Source organism: Montipora foliosa, chromosome 1, assembly GCF_036669935.1.
Source record: "Montipora foliosa isolate CH-2021 chromosome 1, ASM3666993v2, whole genome shotgun sequence".
Taxonomy (NCBI): Eukaryota; Metazoa; Cnidaria; class Anthozoa; order Scleractinia; family Acroporidae; genus Montipora; species Montipora foliosa.
In genome coordinates, this window is record NC_090869.1 from 3,001,888 (window position 1) to 3,014,387 (window position 12,500).

The following is a 12,500-nucleotide window of genomic DNA, read 5'->3' on the forward strand; positions in this document are numbered from 1 at the left end:
TGTGGTGCTGCGTCGGTGGGGAAGTAGGATACAAAAATTTGGTTTTATCAACGTAGTTGAAAACGTAAATTGGCCACCGTACAGAGATTCTAAAAGCTGACGTTTCGAGCGTTAGCCCTTCGTCAGAGCGAATCCAATCCAAGCGAGCGAATCGAATCCAATCTTCGCTCTGACGAAGGGCTAACGCTCGAAACGTCAGCTTTTAGAATCTCTGTACGGTGGCCAATTTACGTTATCAACTCCGTTGATAAAACCAAATTTTTGTTAAACAAAATTAATTTACCCACGTTCAATACCTAGCCATTACATCGTTGAAAAAAGATGTTAAGTAATAAATAATAAGTCAATAAGCATTTTTCCAACAAATGGAAGGAAAAGTCTTCTTACAATAAAAGTTGTCCTTTCATTCATGCTTCATTTCGCTACTAATAAATGATTGTTCTTCATAATACAGTATGAAGAAAAACACTTACTACTTTAAAGACAACAAAGGAATGTTTACAACATGAACTTGGTGGCTGCATGGTCTATAGTGATTGTTATCATTCAGGGACATCGCCAAACATAGTTTTACAGGCCGGAAAAAAACAATGTTTCGCAAAAGAGTTAGTTTGGCTGCAAAGGCAGCTCTTCAGGATTCAATGCCATTGCTATTTCTTCTGCTGGCAGACCCACGTGGGCGTTGAATTGAAGACGTCTTATGAACTCTTTTTGTTCAGCATATTTGTCATCCAATGTACAAGCAAATGCCAAAATATCTTCTTCCAGTAACTGCTGTCGTGATTATTTAACTGATTAAACAGATCATTAGAATCACTTTCCACACATTCCAATACTTTCCTCATTCATTTTAAATTTAAATGTACAAACTCAACACCGCGGAATGTGGTTGCCAGATGTGATGAAAGATTAGCCCGCAAAATTTGCACGTGCTACGAAGTGGACACTAGGTTGAGTAACATACAACGTTCAAGCTCACCTAAATCCAATATGTCATCTAGAGTTTTTGATGTGAGAGATGCATGTGCTGCGTTTTGCAAACAAACTTAATAAGGAAGTTTGCCGCACATTCATCTTTGAAAATCTTCTTTATTCACTATTATAATATCTCTACGTAAGGTATGACAAAGCATTATAGTCACCAATTGGGCGACTACCTTTCAGGATTTAGTCACCAAAGTAAAAAGTTTAGTTGCATTGGTGCCCTTATTAGGCGCAATTTCACGCCCTGACTGGCTGATGTTACAAGAGCATTTTGAAGGATTGATGTCTTCTGTTGAAAAATAAATAAAGTAAAAGCAGTAATTTTCTTAGTTGCCCTAGTTGTTTATCACCATCAATTACCAGCTGCATGGCATACAGTGTAGGTTGGGTGCCTGAAATGTTTAGTGGCAGCCAGCTTCTAGAAGGAAAGGGCTCTCATGCCTGGGAAACCCTGGCAATCCATGCACAAAGGGAAGAGAGTGCGTGAGTAGCCAATAAATTAACAGTGATAAGATCAGTCAAACGAGGCAGCCAGGAGGGTTGAAGAACACTGATAACATTTTGCAAAATGCCTATGAAACTTTTTAATCAAGTAAAGCTATGATCCTCACAGTTCTGAATGCAATTTTTGCAATTGCGTAAAGAAGCCTAAAAAATTGAGGACTTCAATGGGGTTTGAACCCGTGACCTCGCAACACCAGTGTGACGCTCTAACCAACTGAGCTGTGAAGCCACTGACGTTGGGAGCTGGTCATTTGTGGGTTCCAATGTTCCCATAGGGAACTACATGTATGAATGTCACTATGAATGACAATACAACATGTTTCAATCATGCACATTGGTTTCAAACCTCACAAGATCCAGGGGCATATTATCTCACATATGTCTATTAATAATCACTGCTGACCATCAAGGATGGACAACTGCTCTTTGTTAAGGCTGATTTGACTGCTTTACAATAAAGGGGGCTTCTGATAGGGTGTGAAAAAAATTACGAAATTACGTACCACTTTCAAGTCTCATCATGCGGCAAGAAAAGTCTATTATGCAGCAATTATGCAATTTCATTTTAATTAATATTTTCTAAATGTTAATTGATTTCTCTTTGTATTTGATAGCACCAATTAAATTCTTGCTGTTGCTTTTTTAATTAACCTAACAGCAGATGACCGTGTTGATTATTTTACAATGTAGATTGTGTGCAACCAGAAGCAAGCTGTGCTGATGTGGTTTCAGAAGCAGCAGCTACAGGAAGCAGCACACACACTCATCATGAACAAGGTACATGTAACTACTTCATACAGATCACTGAAAGATGTCTTGAAGTTGGTTAAGTGGAAAGTGGATTTTGTGTGATAAAACTAATCAAGAGAGGATTAGTGTCCACAATAATCAAACTGGAGTTGACCACATGCAGCTCAAAAATCGGTTTTGGTCAAATCTTATCCAGATATAGCCTGTAATTATTATGTCTCTAAATGCACTGTATATTTTTTTAAAGAAAATGCCACTCTAAAAATTCCACCCAAAATTTGCCATGTTTTGCTATGAAGCCGTAGCTCAGTTAGTGCGCGGCCTTCTAAGCTAGAGTCTCACCAGTTCGATCCGTGTGATTCGAACAACGTCTGTTTCAACTTTCGTCTGTTCCATGTAGCTGTAGCTTTGAATACCCGTAAACCAGAGCGTTGACGTAAAAGTAAGAACCTTAAGCATAACCTTAACCTTAAGCGAAAACTTACAACTGTAGCGTGCTAGCTGTTACAACTACTAGTATTTTTGAAGGACTGGTGTCTTGTGTTGAAAAAAAAAAAAGTGGCTGCTGACTGTTGAGCATGAAGAAGATATAATTGGACTAAACATGAAACACACACATTTGAACTGCAGAAGCACATCACAGTTATGAAAATTACTAGAACAGTAAAAAAGTAAAGCCTGAAAAAATTCAGGTGGAACACGATTTGAATCCATAACCTGTGGGTGGCAAACTAGTCTATTACTGAGCTGTCTTGCTGTCTGGGATCGGAAGACAGGGCTGTAGTCATGTCATCCCATAAGAGGTTAAACTTTCAAATGAAAGTAACAAATGTTATTTGTAGAAAATCCTGAAAACTGAAGCGAAGTCACCTTAAGTAAGGTCATCACAATGATGGCCCTTCAAGTAACGAGAATGATGCCCTAGAGGTCTTTTCTGACACTTGTTTCAGGTGCTGTTGATGGAAAAACTAAGTACACACTGTTATGTTGCCTTCTGGTCAGGCTTGGCTCACAAGTGTTGAGGGATGTGTTTGATGGACTAATTTATCCACAAGACCTTTTCAGTGCCTTGCAACGTGAGCCTGTGCACTCTAAGCTTCGGTCTCTTCGAAAAGAAGGAATCCTCAATGAAGAGCAGTGGAGTAAATTGTATCCAGTTGAATGCTCTTCAGTATCATCCACTGGCTTTGACAATTCTCTCTTGATTGTGCTTCTGAGGACAATCTGTAACCTAAATCCTCCAGCCACTGGCTGGGATCTACTTCCCCATTCCTCTGACAACAGCTGTGAGTCTCACATTGTACGTTTGAAGTATTGTGTCAATGCAGTATCGGCCCATGCCAAAGAGGCCTCTGTTAGTGATGGAGAATTCTGGAAATTCAGAAAACAGATCCATAAAACGTTGGTGGGATTGGGTGGAGCTGAATTTAAAGATGCCATTTGTAAAGTAGAGAAAGAAGAAATGGATCCATTTGATGACAGACATTTCAAAGAACTTCTGAAGCAGTGGAAAGATAGTGACAACAGAATCAAGGACAAACTGAATAAGTGGGAGTGTAAAATGAAGACTTCTGGAGATGCAGGTTGGTTTTTTGGGGGTAAAACCTTACTAGGGTGTTGTTACAACAGCATTTTGAGCGATTTGCGTCTTCTGTTGAAAAAGAAATAAACTACTAAAAGCAATAACTTTCTTAGCTCATTACCATCAATTACAAGCTGCATGGCATAGTGTAGGTTGGGTGCCTTAAATGTCTAGTGGCAGCCAGGTTCTAGATGGAAAGGGCTCTCATGCCTGGGAAACCCTGGCATCTTACCCACAAGGGGAAGGGAGTGCGTGAGTAGCCAATAAATTAACACTGATAAGATGAATCAAACGAGGCAGCCAGGAGGGTGGAAGAACACTGATAAACATTCCCCATAATGCCAATGAATCCTTTTGAAACACAATCATGCATATTGGTTTCAAAACTTCACAAGATCCAGGGGCATATATGTCTATTAATAATCACTGCTGACCATCAAGGATGGACAACTGTTCCTTGTTGTTAAGTCTAATTTGACTGCTTTATAATAAACAGGGCTTCTGATAGGGTTCGATAAAAATTGGGAAATTATGGACCACTTTCAAGTTTCATTATGTGGCAAGAAAAGTCGGTTATGCAGCAATTATGCAATTTCATTTTAATTAATATTTTCTAAATGTTAATTGATTTCTCTTTGTATTTGATAGTGCCAATTAAATTCTTGTTGTTTTTTTATTAACCTACACTGTAATAGCAGACCGTATGGATTATTTTACAATAGATTGTGTGCAGCCAGAAGCAGGCTGTGGTGATGTTGTTTCAGCAGCAGCAGCTACAGGAAGCAGCACACACACTCATCATGAACAAGGTAACTACTTCATACAAATCACTGAAAGATTTCTTGAAATTACTTAAGTGGAAAGTGGATTTTGTGTGATAAAACTAATCAAGAGAGGATTAGTGTCCACAATAATCAAACTGGAGTTGACCACATGCAGCTGAAAAATTTGTTTTGGTGAAATCTTATCCAGATATAGCCTGTAATTATTGTTACAGTTGCGTTACTATTTTTGCGTGACATCATTAAATTTTGATTTCTTTGGGTATTTTGTTTGCAGTTAAAGGGGGTGTTGTGTTTCATTTTTTCGCACGCCCTTTTTATTAGTCGTTGTCTGCACGTGGAATTGTGTGTAAGTTGTTTTTGGTTTTGTTCTTTTTAAGCCATTGGCATGGTGGAATTGATATGTGAGTGATCCTTTTCGTTGGTGGTTTATCTTTATGTTAGTTTCATGACACTCATAGGATTGCTGCTGATTACTGTGAATTGCCAACTGTGTGTACTGTAGGTAATGGCTGCCAGAAATGTCTAGCAGCAAAGAGCTTCTAGAGGGAAAAGGCGCTCATGGCTAGGAACCCCGGAAATCTAGCAAAATGCAATAAACCCCCACACACCAGGGGTAGAGAGTGAGCAGCAATCACACTGATAAAATCAGTGGGGAGAGAGAGGGAGGGGCAGGTGAGGGAACACCAATAAAGAAATCCCAAGACGCCATTGAAAATACCAAAATGGCTTTGAATGACAATACAATGTATTTTGATTCGTCATGCTCATTGGTTTCAAAAGTTCATTAGATCCTGCGGCACGTGTCTATTTGTAATCACTGCTGACCACAGAGGATGAAAAATTACATGTACTCCTTGTTGTTAAGTCTAATTATTTTGACAGCTTTACAATAGAAACAGTAATCAGATTAACTTTAAGACTAAAGCCCGGTTTACACTACAGAAAATTTTTGGCACGGCTCGTGTAAAATTGGCACGGGTGCCTAAAAAGAGCTCGGCAAACTTTGTTTACACTACACCATTTTTACCGTATTTTTGGGCCTGGTGAGGGCCCGGGAAACCTCTCTTGTAGACATGCGCAGTTCAATTATAATCAAGAACGTCCGCATGATTTTGGTAGAGAATGAGAAGCCATCTTGAAATAAACGCAAAAAAAATGCTAGCCTATATGAATTAAGGCTCAAATTTGGCCCTTTAAAGTGTTTACACTACTTGTTCTATCTGAACCGTGCCTATTTTTTCAGCACCCGTACCATTTTCACCCGTGCTCGGGCTACCTCGCCGAAGGTCCCAGCACGGGTAACAATTTTGGGTGAGCGCGGATGAAATTTGGTACTGACAGGTTGTTTACACTGCAAATTTTATCCGAGTCAATTTTTTTTTTTGGGACTCGTGCCAATTTCACCCAAGCCGTGCCAAAAAATTTCTGTCGTGTAAACCGGGTTTAAAGCATTAAAGCACCCAATCACTGTATGATTTCCCACTTAAATTGTTTGCAAGAAGACACTTACTTAACCAGGTAATTAGGAACACTTTCAATGTCTACCACCATTAATTTTCATGCTCACTGTGATTTTACACCTGTGAGATGTGATAATCGATAAGACAATACACTTATTCTAGTTCAACCTCTAGAAAATACTTTTCTCACTATTGAAATAACATCTGATTTACAAACTGGTGCATGAATGATCGGATTTTGCCAAAATTAATGATCACGTCTGTGAGAAGTATGTAATATTTTTGCCAATAATGACTCTTTTTTATTCCCAAAAAATTTCAACAACCTAGCGGCAACAGTGTATGTGTCGTATTTGACTGGCTCTGACTGCAAGGAAATACTTTCAAGGTTTTAAGTCTGGAAATGTCACTTTTCCCTTGTCTTGGTCAATACACAATTGCAATGAATTTATTAAGCAAGAGTATGCTGCACAAGAAGGCTATAAAATACAATGCGTGTCATCAAAATGTAAATTTTATCTTCACCCATCTTTATTTATTATTATTAGCAACCATGTTTGACTTATTGAAAGTATTTGTATTCTTGGGAAACATCTATCAGTTAATGCTCTATAAGGTTTTTGTGCATGGCCTACATTTGCGACATACTATCTTGGGATGTTTTTTGTGCTGATTAAGTTTGGTATTTACTGTATTTCTCTGATAAACGATAATGAAAACCTTGTACTATTGATATGAAATGATTTTCTCTCCAACTTTCAATATACCAACTTACCCACTGTTTCAGTTTATAATTACAGGTATTATTGTCAAAGTCCTAGTTATTTGTCCAATTTTAATACTGATCTACTTACTTGGTTTGCTTTCTGATGTGTGTTGTCTTTGATTTTTCAGCACTTGTACTATGTTTTCGAATACAGCTGTACATCTCTAAATATTATTATAGTTTATTTTAGGTGATCAATTTCCTAATTTAGCATAGTTCCATTCTCTTCTCAGTCAGCTGTGTCATAAAGGGTTCTTCTTTCTGTCTAGTTTCTAATTTGTTAATCTAATTTAAATTATTTGTCTTTGACAGTGCCAATAAAATTCTTGCTGTTTCTTTTGTTATTAACGTGACAGCGGACTGTGTTGGTTATTTTACAATAGACCCTGTGCATCCAGAAGCAAGCTGTGCTGGTGTTCTCTCAGCAGCTGCAGGAAGCAGCACACACAGTCAGCATGATCAAGGTAATAAATTCTAATCACTGAAAGAAATTGTCAGGCTACAACACAACGCAAGCAAACTCCTTTCATCTTCCCTCCTTTTCGTCTCCCTCTCTATTGATATAACTGGCTTTGCATCTCCGGTATCCTTCAGAAAGAAACTCAAAAATGCAATTCCAGATAAGTATTTTGTATCTTTCTTAAATTCATGCCCATCTGAATTTTTATGTGAGTGAAACTAAGCTTACAAGCCTCAATGGTTTTTATTAGGTTTCCTCACCATTAAATTTCTTTTTCTGGTATCTATTTATAGTCTGTAAATCCAATATACAATGGCAAAAATAATATAATATAAAATAAAGTAAGTAGGGTCTGGAAGTTGCTTAAGTGGATAGCGGAATTTTTTTTGCAGTTAAACTATTAAAGCATATATTTTCATTCCGGAGATATGTGTGTTATTCCCCATTTATTATATAGATACTGATGAAATACCAGGATTTCTCCTTTTACTAAAAAATCATATCTTCACCGCGCGCAATATGCATATCATTTTTATCTTTCACATGTGAGAATATAGGTGTCGTCGTGGTAACGAACACGATTAGCCAATAAAACGCGAGCTTCTTCTTCATTGTAAGATACTTTCGTGCTTTAATAAAATTCTTCTCTACTACATTGACATTTTTATTGTAAAATTTTACCTTATTCATAACTTTGATATCTTGTTCCATGTTACACAACATGCGTGTTTTAGCGGTTGGTGACCACTTTTTCATCATTTCGAAAATGAGTAAAAGGAGTTGTTTTAAATCTAGACATTTCATCAACATCTATATAATAAACAGAACATAACATGGCCTCTTGGGGATACGAATTTTATCTTCTCGTGCTGAAAGTATCTCTCCCTTGTTCACTCGAAGATAAAATTCGTATCCCCGCGCGGCCATGTAATATCCTTCATTAATACTACAAATTACAGTTAATGATAGGGAGAATATTATATGATAAAGACTGCTTGAGAGAATTGTGTGGTTTTTGGAGTGGCCACTTGACCTGTCGTTACAACTTTTTTCTTAAGACATGATATCTTGTGTTGAAAAGTAAATAAGTATTTCACCATTTGATAATGTAGGGTTTGGTAAGTAATTTGCGTTACTAACAAACTACATTTTCGGGAAAAACATCTTGCTTTTGTGACAAAAAGTGACCATTACTTAGTGACATTTGTTTTGAAATATTGCTAAATATGGGACCTTCCGTGGTGTCAAAACTAAGAACACAGTAAGGTCAAGGTTGAAGCGAAAAAAACACTACAGCCAACACCTTTTTGAAAATTATGTTTGTCTTTTGCAGAATTACCACATTCTGCCAATATTATAGAAAGGGTCCGTCAGCTCTACAGTACTCGTGAAAAAAGTATTTTTCCTGTTCCATGGCTTGATGACTTCAGCTTTCATCTAGATGACATTTTTACCAAGCTAAAGATTTTAGGCAAAGAAAAGACAAGGGGAACATTGACTGATGAAATAACCAACATGACAGCTATCTTTAGAGGACACAAGGAGTGTGCAAAGCCACGGACTGTTTTAATTGAAGGAGACCCAGGCATGGGAAAGACGACCTATTGTCAGAAACTGGCATATGATTGGGCAATGAAACGAGAAGAATGGGACAAGTCTTTTCCCGAGATTGACGTTCTATTGCTTTTAAGGTGTCGTGACATCAAAACTGATATTTGGGAGGCCATTGATGACCAAATTCTTCCTCTTGATATTGACGAAGAAGACAAGGCATGGTTCTTCAAGTTCATTCGAGAAAATCAATCCAAGGTTCTGTTAGTGCTTGATGGACTTGATGAAGTGGATTCCAGTAAAGTTGACATGTACAATGACCTTCTGGAGAGTAAAGTGTTACCCAATTTCCACATTGTTATCGCATCACGCCATGAAGCTGGTAAGAGGGTAAGGTGGTCCTGTGACACCCTGTGGGAGATTATCGGATTTACTTTTGAAGACGCAAAGAGCTACATTCTTAAGTACTTTAAAGGCATGGAGCACTTGGCAGAAGAGCTACTTGAACATCTTAATCTTGACAGCTCTGCAGGGAGAGACTTAATGCTGCTGACACAGAATCCTCTTAATACAGCTTTACTTTGCATCCTTTGTGAAGATTTTAAGGGTGTACTTCCACCGGAAAGGACACAGTTGTACACAGAAATTGCGCGATGTGTTTTGTTAAGATATGAAAAGAGAAATCGATCATCGAGTGGCAGTGATGCTGACCTACTGGAAATTTACAAGGATGACCTGGTGCAGTTGGGATGCATGGCGTTGCAGTCTTTACGTAAAGGAGAGTTGTTTTTCGACGAGAATGAATTTAAAGGCAGTTCCAGTAATTTGATCAAGTTTGGGTTTCTTTCGATCCAGACCGGTTGCAGCAAGAGGAAACCATCCTCGCGCTTTTGCTTTCTTCACAAGACTTTTCAAGAGTTCTTTGCTGGCTTTTATCTTGCTTATCAGATCCTTGATGGAGACACAGATTGTAAATCAGTAGTGACCGATGTAAGGAACATAAATGAACTGAAACAATTGTTTTTATTCATGAGTGGTATTTTGTCCGCAAGATCGGAGGAGATGACAGTTTCGTTGGTAAAAAGCATAGCAGAGCTTGCAAGTTCGTCCAATATGGGATTGGAGAATTACAGAGAAGAAATTTTAGAGTTAGCACTTGATAGTATATTGGAATGCAAATGTCATGGAGAGAACCTTCAGTCTAAGTTACTTCAGACCTTTGGACAGAACTTTCTTGTTAAGGATCTCGCCGTGCATATTAAATTCCATCATGTGAACCTTTTTTGTGAAATTCTCAAAGTCAACACATGCTTGACTACTTTGGATTTCAGAAACGAGATTGATTCCGATGAGGCTCAATTCCTTTCTGAGGCTCTCAAAGTCAACACATGCTTGACTACTTTGCATTTGAGAAACAGCGATATTGGTTCCGCTGGCGCTGAATTCCTTTCTGAGGCTCTCAAATTCAACACATGCTTGACTACTTTGGATTTAAGAGACGACCTCATAGATGGCGCTGGCGCTGAATCCCTTTTTGAGGCTCTCAAAGTCAACACATGCTTGACTACTTTGAATTTGAGGGAGAACAAAATCGATGCCGCTGCCGCTGAATCCCTTTATGAGGCTCTCAAAGTCAACACATGCTTGACTACTTTGAATTTGAGGGACAACGAAATTGATACCGCTGGCGCTAAATCCCTTTTTGAGGCTCTCGAAATCAACACATGCTTGACTACTTTGAATTTGAGGAAGAACAAAATCGATGCCGGTGTCGCTGAATCCCTTTTTGAGGCTCTCAAAGTCAACACATGCTTGACTACTTTGAATTTGAGGGACAACGAAATTGATACCGCTGGCGCTGAATCCCTTTTTGAGGCTCTCAAAGTCAACACATGCTTGACTACTTTGAATTTGAGGAAGAACAAAATCGATGCCGATGTCGCTGAATCCCTTTCTGAGGCTCTCAAAGTCAACACATGCTTGACTACTTTGAATCTGAGTCAGAACAAAATTGATGCCGCTGGCGCTGTATCCCTTTTTGAGGCTCTCAAAGTCAACACATGCTTGACTACTTTGAAGTTGAGGGAGAACAAAATCGATGCCGCTGGCGCTGAAGCCCTTTCTGAGGCTCTCAAAGTCAACACATGCTTGACTACTTTGGATTTGGGGAACAACTCAATAGATGCCGCTGGCGCTGAATGCCTTTCTGAGGCTCTCAAAGTCAACACAAGTTTGACTGCTTTGGATTTGAGTTGCACCAAAATTGATGCCGCTGGCGTTGAATCCCTTTCTGAGGCTCTCAAAGTCAACACATGCTTGACTACTTTGCATTTGAGTTGCATCGAAATTGATGCCGCTGTTGTATCCCTTTCTGAGGCTCTCAATGTCAATACATGTTTGACTACTTTGGATTTGAGTTACAACAAAATTGATGCCGCTGGCTTTGAATCCCTTTCTGAGGCTCTCAAAGTCAACACATGCTTGACTACTTTGGATTTGAGTTTCACCAAAATTGATGCCGCTGGCGTTGAATCCCTTTCTGAGGCTCTCAAAGTCAACACATGTTTGACTACTTTGGAGTTGAGGAGAACCAAAATCGATGCCGCTGGCGCTGAATCCCTTTCTGAGGCTCTCAAAGTCAACACATGCTTGACTACTTTGGATTTGAGTTGCACCAAAATTGATGCCGCTGGCGTTGAATCCCTTTCTGAGGCTCTCAAAGTCAATACATGTTTGACTTTTTTGGATTTGAGGAGAACCAAAATCGATGCCGCTGGCACTGAATCCCTTTGTGAGGCTCTCAAAGTCAACACATGCTTGATTATACTTTGTGATCCTCGATTGACCGTATTCCAGGAGAAGAATACATGGAATAAAAGGTAAAAATCCTTCGTTTTTGCGAAGATTCTTATTAAAATAGACCATATTCGTATTCTCCGTATTGGACTGGAACTGGCTTGCAATGGAGGCTCATGCGGGGAAATCTTTTCAAATGCAAATACTTTTTATTGTTATTGAGCTGGAATTTTTTCCCGACAGCGCGCGCTCTTATTGGTTACCTCGAGATCACATGACATCTAACGATAAAACTGTTGCCTGCCAAAAGTCTCCGAGCGGGCAACATTGCACACTCTATGACGTGAGAGGGTAACAGTGCACTGTGACCCGCAAATGTTGACCAACGACCGCCTTTGCTGTTTCCGTTGCACGTTTTTCTCTTTCTGTGCTATATGACAAATCACTTAATGATTTAATTTTTTTCCCTCGAATCTGAATGTTTCCCTCGGCTGCGCCTCGGGGAAACATTGAGATTCTCGGGAAACAAAACTAACTGTTTCCCTCGGGACCAGTCATAAGTGTTTAATATATTTCTCCGTATTAACCTCCATTGCAAGCTAGTTCCAGTGCAATACTGAGACTCCAAATATGTTTCTATTGTAAAACATCTGCTCAATGCTACTTTAAACATGTGTATATTATCCTTGTTGCCTCAAAACGCCAGACATACCATTTTAAAACATCACTCCACGTATTCTTATTCCGGAATAGGGTCAATCGAACGCACTCTTGGGTTTAAATCAATTATTCTCCCAGAGTCGGGTGATAAATTCCTTTCTAAGGCTCTGTCCAGCGTAACAAGCGCAGCGAGGGTATTAGG

General features: G+C 39.0%; 2 protein-coding genes across 7 annotated transcripts in view; one reads left to right on the forward strand and one right to left on the reverse strand.

Annotated features, from left to right (window-relative positions):
- Positions 1-12,500, reverse strand: part of LOC137995496 (DNA ligase 1-like) — a 461,965-nt gene that overhangs the window by 257,128 nt on the left and 192,337 nt on the right. The gene's annotated exons all lie outside the window — the stretch shown is intronic.
- Positions 1-12,500, forward strand: part of LOC137993604 (protein NLRC3-like) — a 43,178-nt gene that overhangs the window by 13,986 nt on the left and 16,692 nt on the right. For 5 of the 6 annotated variants that reach the window (XM_068839778.1, XM_068839785.1, XM_068839591.1 and 2 more), the window contains 5 exons: positions 2,179-2,265; positions 3,189-3,821; positions 4,543-4,629; positions 7,215-7,295; positions 8,625-11,721. In XM_068839778.1, the coding sequence (XP_068695879.1) occupies positions 2,179-2,265; positions 3,189-3,821; positions 4,543-4,629; positions 7,215-7,295; positions 8,625-11,721 (3,985 nt within the window). Of the gene's footprint in view, positions 1-2,178; positions 2,266-3,188; positions 3,822-4,542; positions 4,630-7,214; positions 7,296-8,624 lie in introns of all 6 variants that reach the window. The other variant, XM_068839794.1, reaches the window with a different exon arrangement.